Source organism: Hirundo rustica, chromosome 3 (assembly GCF_015227805.2).
Source record: "Hirundo rustica isolate bHirRus1 chromosome 3, bHirRus1.pri.v3, whole genome shotgun sequence".
NCBI classification, from domain to species: Eukaryota; Metazoa; Chordata; class Aves; order Passeriformes; family Hirundinidae; genus Hirundo; species Hirundo rustica.
This window is the reverse complement of record NC_053452.1, coordinates 26,958,506-26,975,570: the sequence shown is the minus strand read 5'-3', so window position 1 is coordinate 26,975,570 and position 17,065 is coordinate 26,958,506. Positions and strand designations below refer to the sequence as shown.

The 17,065-nt window shown below is 41.4% G+C and overlaps 1 protein-coding gene across 1 annotated transcript; it reads left to right on the top strand.

The window, feature by feature from the left end:
* The first annotated feature begins 411 nt into the window (after positions 1 to 411).
* ABCG5 (ATP binding cassette subfamily G member 5) lies at positions 412 to 16,675 on the top strand. Its single transcript, XM_040059608.1, has 13 exons — positions 412 to 533; positions 1,382 to 1,503; positions 1,951 to 2,087; positions 2,311 to 2,409; positions 3,353 to 3,485; positions 4,821 to 4,960; positions 6,214 to 6,343; positions 8,874 to 9,087; positions 9,341 to 9,546; positions 10,366 to 10,504; positions 13,459 to 13,644; positions 15,233 to 15,351; positions 16,485 to 16,675. The coding sequence occupies exons 1-13, from the start codon at positions 412 to 414 to the stop codon at positions 16,673 to 16,675; spliced, it is 1,938 nt and encodes a 645-aa protein (XP_039915542.1).
* The last annotated feature ends 390 nt before the right edge of the window (positions 16,676 to 17,065 follow it).

Below are 17,065 nucleotides of genomic sequence, written 5' to 3'. Positions count from 1 at the left end.
AGCTGTGCAATCCTTCTCCTCTTGGTTTGGAACGCAGTCCTTTCCAGGCACCCTCACCGCAGCACCATTGCTCCTGGCGCGCTGCGTCTCTGCAGCTGGCATGACCCCGTGGACGGGGAAATATTCCCCTCCTCTGGGACACTAATAGCTCAGGCTAAAGGTACATCAGATAGCGGCTTCAGCTAATCGCTGATCAGTTGTTCTCCGGCAAAATAAAGAACAGGGAGCCCTTCTGTTTTCTTTGAGGCTGCAGGTGCCGGGGGGCAGCGACCTGCTCTGACCCGGGGCAGCGGGAGCTGCCCCTGCGTGCTGCCGGGGGAGGAGGCATGGTGGCGGCGGCAGCGGCAGTGCCAGGCACCCAGCCAGCAGCTTGAGGGACTCGGCGAGGCTGCGGAGCCCCGGCACCCGAGGATGTCGGGCAGAGCGTCTCCCACCCTGGAGAAGAGTGGCAGCATCGGCCACACGGGTCAGGGGAAAGCTGCGGGGCAACTCCCCGACAGCATCAGCGTCCAGGGTGTCTCCTACACCATCAGGTAGGGCTGGGAGGGCGGTGTGCAGGGTCCCTGCTCCGGCGCCAGGGGCTGCGGGAGCGGGGCTGGCGCTGCGGGCTCTGGCTTTGGCCGCAGCCCAGCAGGGCAGAGCGATGGCGCCGTGTCCCCTCATGGTGCCGCACCCCTCATGGTGCCGGGCCCCCTCATGGCGCTGTGCCCCCTCATGGTGCCGGACCCCCTCATGGCGCCGGGCCCCCTCATGGTGCCGGGTTCCCTCATGGTGCCGGGTCCCCTCATGGCCCCGGGTTCCCTCATGGCGCTGTGCCCCCTCATGGTGCCGGACCCCCTCATGGTGCTGGGCCCCCTCATGGCCCCGGGCCCCCTCATGGCCCCGGGCCCCCTCATGGCGCCGGGCCCTCCGCCTCGGGGCAGAGCCCTCCGGAGCCTCGCCGCATCTCCTTCGCGCCTCTCTGAAGGACCTGCTTTAGAGGAGATTTCCCGAAGTTGTGCCCCTTCCCACTGCCTTTCTTGCTGCTGCCGGGGGGATAACGCGAGGCCCTAAAGAAAGGGACGGGTGGATTAATGGCTGGCAAACATCATCAGCTAATAAAGGCACAGTTCACGTTTACCCTTTTGGTTGTGCTCTGAAAGCCTCTTAGCAATCATTCTGAAAAAGGTGCTCATACCTTGTTTTATCTTCCCGACAATGCCAAGGTTACAAGCTTTAGGAGGGGAAAGGGTAAGGGGGAAAATACATTTTATTTTTCCATATTTTAAAATCCTTGCAGCTCCCATCCCACATACAAGTAGCTGTGAACCATTCACTTGCTTTATGCAAAATGTTTCCGTATTCCCTGTCTTAATTTTTTTATTGATGTTTGTTTTCCAAGAGAGCGCGTTGGCCCGTGGTGGAACTTTTCTTTGTATTGTAAAAAATGGACACGGCAAATACTGAAGGATGTTTCGTTTCACATAGAAAGTGGCCAGATTATGGGGATTTTAGGAAATTCTGGTAAGTTGCTCCGGTAATTTAAAAAAAATAAGATCACAGTTAATACTGGTGACTTCCACAGCGGCATGATTGTGATTGAGGTCTGTGTTTTAAATAATGAAATTGTGGCTGATTTTAACTTCTGCTTTGTAAAACTGGTGCTTGGTTTTCAGAGTTCAGTCTTCTGTCATCTAACTAATAATTATAACTTCAGTAACAGACAAGGTTACTTCAAAACTCAAATGTTTCACTGCAAAGTGTGAATTTTTAATGGATTAAATGCTAATTTGCATTCTAGTTTCCCCATTTACTTTCCCTTAATTAGCTGCATTTTCAGAGCCTATTATTTTAAAGTTATTGAGGAAAAACCCCAACTTTACTTTTCATATGTGTCCATCCAAGTCAGGCTGCCACTCTTGGAATCATAAAATTCATCTCAGCACATGATTAATTCCTTTTGTTTGAAAGGATCTGGGAAAACAACACTTCTGGATGCAATATCAGGAAGACTGGGACATAAAGACAACTTCTTTGGTGAAGTGTATGTGAATGGACGTCAGCTGAAGAGGGAACAGTTCAGAGATTGCTTCTCTTACGTGCCACAGGTTGGTTTTTACATTTATTTTTTGTGTACTGTGCTTCCTTTTGTGTAAAAAAAAAAAAAAAGTTGCTAGTGTAATGGAATAGTGTCACATGAATGTGATTTTGCTAGTAAATTTGTGACAAATCCATTATTAAGCTGTATGAATGATGAAGCTTGCGTGAAGAGGGACAAAATTTTAATTACTACAGGACTAACTGCTTCTTTCTCTTCACTTTTTTTTTCAGAGTGACACTTTGTTAAGCTTTCTCACCATCCAGGAGTCTTTGACCTACACGGCTTTGCTAACTCTTAAGAAATGCTCCAATGACTCCATCAAAAAGAAGGTTTGTATTTTACAGTCTTCTACCAAAAGTCATGCAGGATGTCATGTAATGCTTTCACCAGCAGCACCTTCCATCCATGGCTGTGTGTTATGTTTGTGAGGTTTCGTAATCCTCATTCTGCAGATGGGGAGAGATCTCCCTGCTGAGGAGTAGGACACAAGCTCTCTGGTGGTCCCACCTCTTCAAGGGTTTGTGCTGGTGCCCCAAGGCATCACCATTATGCTGGGACAAATCCCTGCTGAAGCAGTTATTACTGCAGGAGATGCTGGTCCTGGTATTGAGGTCAGCTCCCCTTCCCCAGAGGGGAACCTCACTTCTCCGGGGTATGTAGGGCCATGTGTGCTGGCAAGTCATGGGCAGCACGACTGAGTCTCCTGTAAGACATCTCTCACTAACCACAACAGCTCAAAAAAGCACTGGTCTACTAAGCACCCTACAAGCTACTTTCTTGATAAAATTGGTGTGGTTTAGATTTATTTAAAGGGCTCTTTTTGAATTCTATTAAAAATGAAATTAGATGTTCCTGACCAGAGTCTTGCTTTCTGTCTTCTCTCTTTCCCAGTCTTCCACTCAGTACTTTATACTTTCCCAGAATTGCTGTGCCTTCCTGCTCCCTGATTTTGGAAGCCAGAGCAGCACATTATGCTGCGTACCTTAGCTTCTAGTCCCATCTTTGAACTCTTATCTCTTAATGTCAAATGAAGCTAAAATTTACTCATTTCAGAATACATTGAAATATTTTTAAAAAATAATTTGAATAATATATTAAAACTAGTCAAATAGAAATTCGGCCAGATACTGTCCAACTAGAATGGATGCAAGCAGGATATGGGTAAAGCTATAACTTAAAATGATGTCTTTTTTTTTCGCTGTTTTTTACCATTGCACACAGGTATCTCAGTTGGACTGTGTTTAGTCTTTTGAAATTGTAATTATTTTTCAGGTAGATGCAGTTATGGCTGAGCTGAGTCTCAGCCACATTGCTGACAAAATAATTGGAAGCCGGAACGTTGTGGGAATTTCCGGGGGTGAGAGGCGGCGGGTATCAGTTGCAGCCCAGCTTTTACAAGACCCCAGTAAGTACCACTGCATGGATTTTCAAAACAAAACAAAACAAAACTGTGTCACTTTGTGCCCCTACCACAGGCCTCCATAAACCACTTTAAAATACAAAAGCCTTTGTTTTCTTTAATTCAGCAGAAGCCAGTCTGGTGATGACAGGAAAGAATAAGCAGTAACTGAGGTCTGCCATTGATCTGTTGGTTGATCCTGGAAAGCAGACAATTTAAAAATCTTAGGGACTGAGCATAGGTTTAGACTTGGATTTATCCATTTTAAGTCTTTCTGCGTTCACTCTTCCCAAATGTTGGTTGTGAGCCATTAATATAACATTTTTGAGCACATTAGATCCATGTATGTGCAAGCACTGAGCCTTGTAGTGGAGTAGCTGCCCTTGATCTGCATGTGTGAGTGTCATGTATGTTCCAGAGCCAAAAAAATTAAAATGAAAATAAACCTAAGCTGAGTAACTATGGAAGGATTATCCATGGGAAAAATTTAGTCAGTCTGGAGAAAGTGTCTTGAAGGTGCCAGAATCTCACTGACTGAATGTACAGCGCATATTTATTGGATGCTGGAGTCCTTGTAGCCATGTGGATGTGCTACAACTGCATATTAGGCAGGAAGGAGCTTAAACAGCACAGCGAGGGCCATCCCTGCTACTGGTGACCCCTCGGGTGAGGTTGCTGCTCAGGACCTCACTAAACTCTACAGTAAATGCTATAGTAACTCTGTGTAGGTAAACCTATAGTGAAAACTCTCCTCCCCTCGTGCCCTGATTGGGGTTGGGCTTCCCTCCTCTGTGCTATCGCTATAAAAATAAGGAATTAGACTGTATGTTTTTCCCTTTGATGTGCAATGAAATAATGAAGAAAAGGCAGTAACATCTGATTCAATCTGTGGAGTTGCATCTGCCGTGTTGTAACAATTCTCGGTTCGTTCATAACAAATTCTCTGTGTATATATAAATTTAGTTCTGAATATATAACTCCTTAATTTTGTCGCTCATATTTACAGTTTCATACATGCTGAAATTTATCATTGTTGCTCTTAGAAGCAGATGTATGCATCAAAACTATTTTTTTAATTTTCAGATTTCACATGAATTTAGGAAAAGAAGTATTATGCTCTGAAGTATTTTTTAATGTCCCTATTCCTAGTCATTGAAACCACTGAAAGTAACTAAAACGGAAAGATTATGTAATGGCAATATCTGTGCATACCCTGTTTTATGTGTGGAACTTCTGTAAAGTCATTTCTGTGTTATTTGCCAAATCAGCTTTAAGGGCAGAAGTGATGCCATTTGCTCCTCATTTACCTGAATTTTAAAGCTATTCCTTGTCATTTGACAGAGGTCATGCTACTTGATGAGCCAACGACAGGGCTGGACTGCCTGACTGCAAACCAGCTTGTCTTGCTTCTCTCAGAGCTTGCACACAGAGACAGGATTGTGATTCTTACAATCCATCAGCCTCGCTCAGAACTTTTCAAGGTAGATGTTATCTACTCACTATTGGCTTTTCCAGCAGGCCTTTCAGTAATGAGGTTCTTTTCAGGATGGAGGTACAAGATCGGGTATAGCTGCCTCTTCTCCTTCCCTTTGCATGATGAACATTGAACTTTGCAACTCTGGCCTTGTGCCAGTCAGAGGGCAATTTGGGACGCACGTTGCCTTGTGAAAATAGCATGGACTCTGACTGTGTGCCTGGTGCTTGTGTTATGCAACTACCCAAACCAAAGCCAGTGGGGGAAGCCATGACAAGGCATGTGGGTACATCTTGGTCCTGTGGTGGGGCAGTCCTGCCTTGCTTGCAGGGTTTGTGCTGGGGTGAGCTTTTCTCTCTTCCCATTACTGTTTCTCACTTTGCTCTTATCCACCACCTGCCTCGTGAATGCAAAACTCCTCTTCTTTGGCCAACTGAATGGAGTGTGAATGGTTGTGGAGCATTTACGGGGGAGAGGAGCAACGGTGCTTTTCTGGGCTGAAGGCATCCCTGGTCTTGAGACCATGGATTGATCACAGCCAGTAGGAACCTTCAGATGTTCACCTGGAGAGCAGTGCTGTTAGAGTCCCCAAGCACTTCAGGATAACCTTGCCAACAATTTGGAGGGTTTTACAGACTGGAGCTGTTAAGCACCGAAGGAGGTCAGTCAGTAAGTGCATCTGCATTAGAAGTGAAGTTAGAAAGCCGCATTTCTTTCTGTGGATTACCTCTGTACGCTGTTGTCATTGACAGTTTTGAGAACCACTAGTGCTTAAAGATGTGTCATTTTGCATAAACCACCAATGAGAGGAGTGAAAGCAAGGATAAACTTCTTTTGGGAGAAGTACAGTAAGGAAGTTTGAATGTGTCAAAACTGTTTTTCCCATCAAAGCATTTCTATTGCCACGACAGTAGCTGTACTCAAGAGTAAATGCACTCCTGATCTGATTGCTGTGGTGACCAGTGACAGGACCTGAGGGAATGGCCTCAAGTGTGACAGGGGAGGTTTAGGCTGAATCTTGGAAAAAGATTTTTCACAGAGGGTGGTTGGGAACAGGCTCCTCAGGGAAGTGGCCACAGCGCCAAGTCTGATGGAGTTCAAGAAGCTTTTGGACAATGCTCTCAGGCACATGGTGTGATTCTTGGGGTGTCTTTTGCAGGGCCAGGAGTTGGACTCGACGGTCCTGGTGGATTCCTTCCAAGTCAGCATGTTCTGTGATTCTTAGTACATACTGCTAATATATTAATTTCCCCCCAACAGTTATTTGATAAAATAGCCATCATGAGCTTTGGAGAAATGGTTTTCTGTGGGAACCCTATGGAAATGATCACATTTTTTAGTGACTGTGGCTATTCTTGTCCTGAACAATCAAATCCTTTTGACTTCTATGGTAAGTTTGTCAAAGTTGTTTTGGTAAAACAATTTGTTTTCTTCCCCAAGTTAATGTTTTTCCAGAGATAGAAATGTGTTTGAGTTCTGCTCCAACTTTTTAATTATTTTCAGCTCACAGAGAAGGCTGGCCCCATGTCTTTCCTAATGACTCCATAAAATAGCCATATTTGCAGCAAAGGAGTAAACTATTGATAAAAAAGGAATCTCAACTTCTTGAAACCCGTGGATTCCTGATGGCATTTCCCTATGGCTGTGCACTGGATGTTGGAAAATGAATCTGATTCCAAAACGGTGGAAAATCCCATGCTCTTGCAGACTCTCCGATGCCAAGCAACTGAAAAGAGTTGTTGCATGGAGAGAAGGATGTAGGATAAATATGGGATGACTTGAGGCATCAGTCTCCAGGAATTCTGATTTTGAGGTTTCTGAAAGTTTGGGGAGTTATTAGGACCAGAGTGAACTACTGGAACAGAATGGATATTTCAGGAGATGATGATAACAAGCTGTTGGCATAAGCTGGAGAGTATTGTTTTACCAATTCAGGAATTTAAAAAAAAAGGGTCAGCAGGAGACTTTGGAAATGAGGCTTGGTTTTGCTGCAGGACATCCATGTCCCTGATCCATACAGGCACAGGTTTGAAGAGAGTGTGGATGTGTTTATATGTGTACAGATATGCAGCCATGTATATAACTTTATTTAAATCCAGCAGCTTAATTTGTGGCAGTACTAGCTGAGCACTAACCAGGGAATTTGACCAATCCAAAAAGCTGCATTCAGAGCAGGCAGTGTTTTCCTATTGTCTGCATGGCATTCTAAACTCAGTGAGAAGAGAGGATGGTTGTTGACATGAAGCTGGAATGGGATAAAGCTGAAAATACTGGTATGACAGTGAGGATAATTTTGCCTTCATGAATTTGAATAGTCTTGAAAAGCATAGATGATTTGAGATTTAGACCCACTTTTAAAAAAGCTTGGTAAAGAGAGTACTGCATTCTTCAAATGTCAACCTTTGAATGTGACAAGAAAGGGAAAAAATACCGATTAGAGCAAAGAATCATAAGAATATTTAGTCTTTCGAAAATTGGTAGTTTATATTTTTTGTGTGATTTGATGTGAATGAAGGGACAGATTCTGATATCATTTACACCAGCAGCAGAGGAAAATAGATCCTATGTATTTAGTGTGGATTATATTGTTGAACTGTCATGTAGATAGTTGGTCTAGTTAGTAGTCAGTGTTACAGTTCTTTTAAAGTACACTCAGTTGGCATTTATTTCCTGTGTGACTTCCAGCAAGTCACACTGACCAAGCTTTAAAAAGTGTTTCTCTGTTTTGGATGTTCATGTTTCTAAAAGCAAAGGCTTCATTTTGGATATGTCTACCATTAAAGACAATTCTGCTGGATTCCAGCTTTTAGAACACCAGGGAACTATTCATAAGCCTAATTTAGGGTTTGAGGACAAATGAAGAATCTTGGACAAGACCTCCTCTTGTTGAATTTGTATTTTGAAGTTGAACGGAACATTGCAAAACTGAAATCTAAGGATGAGAGAAACCTTAGGAATAAGTAACTGATGAAGACATCTTACCAGATGTAGAAGAGTAATATAAAATTGGGTAAGAGCAAATACTGCTGAAAACAACATTCCAGTTTTAAAAACCTTGGCTAATTCATTGCTGTTAGGGAAAAGGGAAATATCTCAGGTGTTTTAGCACTGTTACTGAATCTGTATGACTTGTAAAAATGGAACACATTAATTTCCCATCTGCCAGCAAAAGAATTGCTAGTGTCAGGAATATGTTTATGTGGACTTACTAGAAAAGACCGTTAACTCTGTGAAATAATTACCTTTCCTGAGTTTCATGGCAGTCAGTAATACTTCCTTCAGCTTGGGCTGAGCCTGCTAGGAGAGTTTGGCCAGCTGAACATCCTCTGATTTGACATTAAAAGAGAAGTACATCTGCAGAGGAGGTTGGTGAAACCCAGTGCAGCAATGCGTTAATAGCTCAAGTAGAGAAGAGCGGCATCTCTACAGTGTGAGTTCACACTAACCAAACAATAAAGCTCCACAGTTATGGAGGAGTGGGCGGAGGACAAGGGGGAGCCATGAAGCCATGTCTGAGCACTTGCCTGAAAACCTGAGAAATATATGACCAGATAAGTCATCTCTTCATAAGTGTTCATTCTGTGGTGCTTTGTCTTGCTCTCTACAGCTCTGTGTTGTGCAAGGAGAATGCTAGAGGTCTGACCAGCACTGTGCTCAGGCCTTGCATTTCCAGATCAAGGACCTGAACTGCAGGGTCCTACACAGGTCACAAAAACCAGATTTCTTGTGGCTGCACAGTTAATTCGTTCATGCTGCTTCTAACAGAAAGGAGAAAGAAGCCTTGAATACTTTCAACTGACCTTTTCATCTTTGCACTTTGTAGAAGGGAGACAAGAAGTTGGTTGCAAGGGGAAAAAAGATACGAAGGGAAAGCAATGTGTAGTGATGTTATATAGAGTAAAAACTTTGTCATTTTACAGTGGACCTGACATCTGTGGACACCCGAAGCAAGGAACACGAACTCAAAACCTACAGTAGGGTTCAAGAATTTGTATCAGCCTATAGAAACTCAGAGATCTTTAGCAAAGTACTGGCAACCATTGAAAAAACTAAGTGTATGAAGGAGCTGCCACCAATACCATTCAAAAACAAAGACTCCCCCAGTGGCTTTTACCAAATGTTGATTCTTTTACGGTAAGGCTTTCCATCCCCCCCCATTTTTAAAGCAAATATTTTTTTCTTCACTAATCTTTCAGGTTTCCCCTCCATGTATAAATGTACTTCATTGGTTATTTGATCTCCCACTGTTCTCGTCCCTTGTCTTTTTTAATATCTTAGCTCTTCGTGGACACTGTGTGCCTGAGATTTGTTCAAAGCTTAATACCCTACCAACACGTGTTCGGTTGTAGCTAACAAGCCTTTTGTTGCTGTTTGGTTTCATTGTCAGGAGAACAACAAGAAACCTCTCCAGAGATAAGATAGGCATCATCATGCGTCTCCTCCAGAACCTGTTATTTGGCTTGTTCATAGCCTTTTTCCTTCTTAGACTGAGGAATGACCTGGCCCAGGGAGCCGTGCAGGACCGCGTGGGGCTTGTCTACCAGTGCGTGAGTGCCCCCCCCTACACAGGGATGCTCAATGCTGTGGCCCTGTGTGAGTTTCTGTCCTTACGTGCAGCAGCAGGTGTTGCTGCTGCTCTGTCTTAAATAAAATAAAGTATTTTCTTGAAGATAGTAATTTAAAGGATCTTCACTGTTCTAGGTAATGTCAGAGTTGATATACAACTGATACAGAAGCAAAAATTCAATGGAATTTAAGGGAATACACCCTGATCCCTGCCTTTGTTTTTTACAGCTGGCCTGTGTATGAAGGCTTTATTCTAAACTGTGCAAAAGATTTGCCCGTGTGTAGCATTTTATAGGCAAGACAAAGTCTAGGCCTAGTTAATATCTGAGCTCAAAAGCAGACATGTGGAAAGGATGGAAATACAAAACAACTTTAACAGCAATTAAGCATAATTGGATTTATGAGTATTATGTGATGAATAAATTTTTTGAAAGTATTTTTCTCTTACAGGTGCCATACTGAAAGCAACAGTAGCTTCTCTTTACAGCCCTAAAAACACTTTTGCTCATGTAGGGAACATATACTGCTGTCGTCAGCTTGAAATCAGAGCACCTCAATAAATTAGCCAGTGACAGAGGTTTTCTCATGTCTAATTTGTATATGCAAAAATAGGAGGCTGTCTTGCATGCTGACAAGTTAGGCCTCTTTCATTAAGCCTACCAATGTTTGCAATCTGCAGGGATCATGCTTTGCATAGAGTGGGGGAAAAAGTGATCAGAATGGTTTAGGCAGAATGTTTGTGATATAGTCACAAAGTTGTCTCTGTGCTTCAGATCATTTCTACTAACAAGTCTTGCTCTCTCTGTTTAATGGTAATTTACTTTATTGCTTATCTGTCTAATACAGTCCCACCTCTACGTGCTATCAGTGACCAAGAAAGTAAAGATGGCCTGTATAAGAAATGGCAAATGCTTGTAGCTTATATAGTCCATTTCCTGCCCTTCAGTGTCATCAGCGTGGCCATTTTCAGCGCCTTCATATACTGGTAAGCATTTGGACCATCTGTTGGGTTGTCATTTTCTTTTTGTTACCAGTGTCAGTTAACATGTCAGCAAAAGGCCTCCTGGCATGGCTTCCTGCTGTTGTCTCTCACAATGATTACACAGAAAGCATAAGGAAAGATGACACAAATGTAGCCCTTCTCTTTCAGGCGGAGCTGAGAATACTTCCCCAGTAAGTAAATTACCAGTTCTCTAGGTAACATGGGAAGTTTTAATGGACCTGGGACAGGTACCATGCTCGTGTCGTATTGAAAACAGGAAGTGTCATTTTACATTGCATTTAGAATGAGAGGAAATTAAAAAAGAAACAAAAAAAAAAATCTGAGAGTGAGGAAGTCACCTTTAGGTACGTGACAATAACAAAACTTTAATTTCCTGGGACATTGGTATTTAGCTACAGCATATGGAAGTGATGAAATCTGGATCCCTTTCTTACGCTCTCCAGAGAAAAGCACAGACTTCTGTCCTTCAATCTTTTTATTTTCTAATGTTGAAAGATACCTAGTGCACCAAAGTTTTCCTGGGACAGTTGCAATCAGTTTGCAGTCTGTAGTAAAATGTGTACAAGTGATGAGCAGGCTTGCTTTGTGTTGTGGAATCGTGTTCTCTGATGAGCTATTCAGAAATGGTAAATGGATACACCCTCATAAAAGAGCTAAAGTGCAGAAGCTATTATGCTGTAGCAGTGCATGCTAGTGCTCTTACTTTCCAGTAGGACCAATGGAAAATGGATAAAGTAGGACTACACAAAGTTGCTTGGACTTCTGAATCAGAATTTCTGCACAGGGAATTTTGTAGTAGCATTTTTTCCCCCATCTGGAAAAACTCAGGAAAAAAAGATTACTATTTTCTTCCTTCTGGTCTATAGCAGGCAATGAGAGGAAGTGCTCAGCATTTACTTTTTTTTTTTTCCATTTGAAATGTCAGTGTAAAGAGAAGATCACTGAGAGGAAGATTTCTGCTCTTCCAGGTGTGAGGACTTGCATGCATGGGCAGTTTTTTTTTGTAGTTTGGTGTTGATGTTAAAAGTAGTCACTTTTGTCCCTTTAGCTGCCTGGGTTTTTATTTCTGCAAGGTGTCAGTGCTGCCTGCTTCAGGCAGGGCTCCCTGAGAAGCCTTTTTTTCACAGACAGACAGACAGAAATTACTCTTCCTCCCACTAAGTGCTGTGCTGACCTTCTGTTTATGACTGGTGCTGAGAAAAAAGCCACTTGGAAAGCAGCTTTCCAGGCTCAGTGGCATTCTCAACTCCTTAGCAAACAGGGAATCCACATGGGCAGAGACTTTGTGCCTGAGCTTTGGTTGGCTCAAACACAATCAACAATAAATAGCGAGGCTCCAGTTAATGGATAATATTTACAGATATTATCTTTCCAATACTGCGGTTGTTTGGAAGCCATCGAGGATGTGTCAAAGCGATTTCACAATGCTCTTGGACCTCTGAGGGCAAGGAGCTTCTGGATGAAATTTTGGCAGTTCTTATGCAGGGCTGAACTTTCCTGAATGGACTAACTTTTTGAGAGGCTTTGACAGCCTCTGGCATGTGTTCTTACAAGCCATTTCTCATTGAGTTTGTGTTTGTGGGGTCAGACGGTTGGGTCAGGCAGACCCAAACCCTGACCTGATCAGACACAAGGCAGGTCTGGCCAAGCTCAAAGAGCCTCTTTTGCAATCAAGTAAATGTCTTGTCTGTGCATATTTTTCTAGCTGAAGATACCTCTGGGAGATCTTCTGACAGTTCACATCATGGTTTTATTCTATTGCTATAATATTCTTTCTTTGGGATTTTTTTTTCTTTTTTTAGGCTTTCTTCTGTTCTATTCATACCCCAGATTTGCTAGCCTGCATCTCCGTATCTCTGTGTAAACTATTTGAGTGGCTCAGAGGTAATAGTTTTCGGCTAGGACTTTGGAAAGCTGTTTCTTCTACACCAATCTGTACTTAAAAGTTGTTAAATACCTGCTAGCTCGCTGAGTGTTTAATGCTGGAAGAGTCAAATGTTCATCCATCTATTTATAAATTATTCTGGTGTTAGAAAAAATGCTGCAGGAAAGCCTGTGAGAAAATTGATACTTCTGTTTTAAGACCATACTCAAATGTGATTAAAAAAAAAAAAAAGACATAGGGTCTTGCACTGAGCAACAAAAAAAGAAAATTAAATGTCGAATTGCTGCTTGTTAGCTAAGCAAAGCATGCAGTGTGCACCTAGTGTGAGCCAATTTTGGTATGAGGTATTTTGGAAAAAGAGTAATGTGTCACAATGTAATAAAGGGTTTTGTCATCTGTCACGTACGCTATAAGGCTGAATTAAGTTTGTCAAGCAGTTTCTGGCTTTCCTTAACTTTAAATCTTGAGTACAGATTGAGAGGACTCTTTGCCTTGGGTTAGCTCAGGGTAAACTGAACAGCGTGGTGCATTAAAGAATGCAGGAGTATGGGGAAATTGCACTGATATGAATTACATGGGTGGTGAATTCAATTAGTTTTTAATTTAGTTGAGTATGTCCATACTTACGTTTGCTTGCACATTATCAGAAGTGCACAATCCCACCTGTTAAATACCTGCATAAAGATGTTCTTTAAATACGTGACTTACGTGAACGACTCCCACTGCAAAGACTCTACAAGAAGCAGCAGGTTAGTTTAAGGAATTGAAAAGCCATGGTGATTGTCTTGAAACAGCCTGGATTTCTATAAGAATTACATAATTTGCATAACCCTCTTCAATCTAGATGGAGAAAACCTCATGTATCTGCACTTTACATCATGATAGTAAGTGGGTGTCATTTGTGTTAAGATTCCAAACAATATACTAAGGATTATAGCATAAACTCTTCACTGCAAAAAAAAACCCAAATAGGAACAAAAGTAAAAGGCGCTTTCCAAGTTTACTGCCCAAACATTGTTTTTTAACTGTTCTTTTGCTCATCTTTGTACAGGACTACAGGATTGTATCCTGATGCTTCCAGATTTGGAATTTTCTTTGCTGTTGTCCTAGCATCTCATATGATTGGTGAACTACTAACGCTTGTTATACTGGGCATGGTTCAAGACCCAAATATAGTCCAGAGTGGCGTGGTGCTACTTAATTCAGCTGGTGTGATAGTGGGAACAGGACTAGTAAGGTAGGAAAAAATCTTACTTTGTTACAGTCTTGCTAATAAAATGCTCCAACTGTGGAAGAGTTTCTAGAACAATTGGTATTTCAGAAATCCAGTAATCCACAGGTAGCAATGGAAAAGAAAGAAGAGCTGTGCTCCTTCAGTGGCAGAACTACCTAATCTTGTTGGGCCTTGTACTAAACACAAAACCAGACAATATCTGTAGATACCAACAAAGATACTGAAGATTTCCCCCAGTTTTTGGAAATACATTGAAGATAAAACTGAACAATTAATATCTATCAGCTCATCTGAATTCTTTTACTGATGCTGACATGATGATGTGAAATGCTGTCCTCATTAAAGCAGCCTACCAAAAATCCCTGTTCCTACATCTTTTAATAACTGCTGGAACTTACCAGACATTAAACACTAGTAATGCTGGTTTAAAAAAGCAGTTGCTCTCTACTATCTGACTAGTAGTATTATCCAGTTTAGCCAGTAAACTTTTCAGTCACTTTTTCTACCTGTACAGACTGAAATCTATAAAAAATATTAAGTAGTGTATTAAATATGTGGGAAAATTGTGATCCACATGCTCTATTACTGTGCAAACAAACGGGTTTGTGTTTTAATCACATGAAGTTTGAACAGTTTTCCCCTTGTATTTGTCAATAGTGAAATTATTGGGTTTTTTGAGGGACATACCTGAATAAATGTATAATCGTTAAAAGCAGTTTTCCTAAGACGTTGAGCAAGTAGGATGTGCTTACCTGTGACCCTCCCAATGAAAATGAAGTAAGCCTAACAACAGATGTCCTGTTGTCCTCAAGAAAACCATTTGAACAAAGTTGATGATGCTTTGTCTCTTTAAAGTAAATCTCAGCTCATACTTAGGATATAAAGCTAGTTTAATGTCTACTGCTACTGTAGTCTAATGCCTTAATGATAACTTAAAAGCATTAGAGTGGTTTCTAACCTTATTTTACAGCACAGACAGTGCTCATTAATATTACTAATCTTTTTTATTAATCTTCATAAGCAGTGAAGGACAATAAAAATAGCATTGCTGGGTTGCTGGGTGTTTTTCCTGTTAATTTTTTTGCTCATGTTGAATCTTGAGTCTTGAAGTATTTTAGATCTTGAAATTGCCCAGTCTTGTTGAATGTTTCTTCTCATTATTTTTGCTTCATTTCTGCTTTGTTATTATTGCAGCAATGAATTGCTATCCAGTCTTTCTTGGTTTTGAAGATGAAGGGAGGGGTGGTGGTTTCTTACTTTGAAAGCAACACATTTTGGCAAGTAAGGGTCTTTATATTGGGTCTTGTCATTTTCAGTTTATCACTGCCATGTGAATAGCAAACAACCACAGAATTATTTGTGACTGTCCATAAACAAGTCAGGGCTGAATTTTGTGACAGTGTACCAAAGTCAGGGACAGCCTTCGTGGTTGTCTCATCATTTAGCCCTAAAATTGGACTTTATCTTTGAAAACCCTACAGGTAGAGACAAGAACTGTTTCTGTCACAGGTTACAAACAACGAGAGCTTGCTTTAACTTGGGGGCTCTTGGTATGTAGCAAAAGCCAGCTTAACTTTTCTGTTTCTTTAAGGACCATCGAAGAAATGCCAACACCTTTCAAACTACTCAGTTTTCTGACGTTTCAAAAATACAGCAGTGAAGTCCTTGTAGTCAATGAATTTTATGGCTTAAACTTCACATGTGGTAAGTGTTCAAAAAAAAGTCCATTATAAATAATTTTAATGAGATGTTGATGCTTATTTTCCTTCTATGTACACGTATCCTGATAAAATAAAGGTAACTTTTGAATTCCTAAAAAGAGCTTAATAATAAGTAAAGACTATAATGCCACATCAGCAAGCTAGAGCAGAATTCCATTCTTTTATTCCAACCATTTCTCATTCTTCCAGTTCTTCCATCTTTCTCTTTTTCACCTGTTCTCTTAGCCCCTCTTTGGAGGAATTTTGGAAGCTAAGTTTGTTACAGGCTGGAATTTTTTTTTTTTGAGCAATGTTACACAAATAGAGCATCAAGAGAATTGCACAGGCTAAGACCAAACATCAGTGGAGGGAGTATCGAGAGGTAACAGACAGCTGACCAGGTATCTCCTCTAATACTAGAGAGGTTTCTGTTCAAATGTGTTTTCATGGCATTTATTGAGCAGCTTGGGTCTGTCAGGCTGTACTTTGCTGGTTGTGAGCAAGATAACCTACAAAACAAGAGAATCAATCAGGGTGGCAGGGTTAGTAGCTAATGCATATTAATGGGGTAAAACGTACAGCTTTGGACCTACCCTAAGATGTTGGGGTGTGTCCAGGTGTCTGTGCTCCTCTCCAAGGCTACATATTTCTTATACATTAATCTCTCCTGCGCCTCTTTATTACAAGAAGAACAACTGTTAGAAAACGAATCCATGACTCCATTAGTACCAATAAACACCTCATTTTTAATGTGTCCTTCAGACAGTCACCATTTCTTGCATTTTGGAACCCTCAACACATATGCACACTGTTAAGTCTACCACGTGGGGCAACTTGCTTCTTGATGCCACTCCAGATAATGTGTCTGAAAAGCCATAAATCCTTGTTTGCCAAGAACAGAAGAGAGAGCTCATAGTGACCCTTTGTTCTCCCCTTCAAAAAGTCTGTCGTGGATTAACCGCAGAAACACAGGGTTGTCTGGTTTTATTCCACAGTGATGAGAAATACTGCTGTGGGTATGGTTCTTCATGGTTCTTCATGGAAGTGATGTCAGGTGTGTCCAAGGCATGAGCTAGAGACGAGTCTGAGTTTTAATTTTACTGGTTTACCTACTAAAGAAATTGTTTCTTTTGACAGGTGGAGCCAACAGTTCCACTGCAAATAATGCTGCGTGTGTTTTCTCGGAAGGCATCCGGTTCATTGAAAAAAACTATCCCGGGGCACTGTCCCGGTTCACAGCTGATTTCCTCGTACTCTATGCTTTTATACCAGTACTTGCCATTATCGCAATTCTAAGCTTCATATTAAGAGAGAGAATTACTGACAGACAATGAAAGAGTAGCAATTCCAACAGTCTCTAATACTATACTTGTATTTATATTATGGTCGAAGGCTTATATTGCTGGATTTTAGATAGAATTTAAGTGATTACACATAAAAAACCACATTCATCTTCTCGTGTTTGTTTTCATCTTGAAAGCCAATGTTCTCTTAGGAATGTGAATGAGTTCTGATAGTGGTATTCCCCACCCCTCTCCTCTGTCTGATTTCCAGATCAGCCATAATCAACAGTATTTCATGTTTTAAAGGGCTTTCTGATTTAATTTAGTCAGCTATTGCTGACAATTTTTAACAATGTAGCAATGGTGCTGTAATTTTTTTCCCCACTTTTTTTTTTTTTAAAACACTACTAATAAGCAGAGGTGTCCAGCTGCTAGTAAATC

Excerpts from the sequence above, each read along its gene's own strand:
- ABCG5 (XM_040059608.1), top strand. The coding sequence starts at position 412 with ATGTCGGGCAGAGCGTCTCCCACCCTGGAGAAGAGTGGCAGCATCGGC. Across the intron at positions 1,504-1,950 it reads GGGGATTTTAGGAAATTCTG|GATCTGGGAAAACAACACTT; the intron begins GTAAGTTGCTCC and ends TTTGTTTGAAAG. Across the intron at positions 3,486-4,820 it reads CCAGCTTTTACAAGACCCCA|AGGTCATGCTACTTGATGAG; the intron begins GTAAGTACCACT and ends GTCATTTGACAG.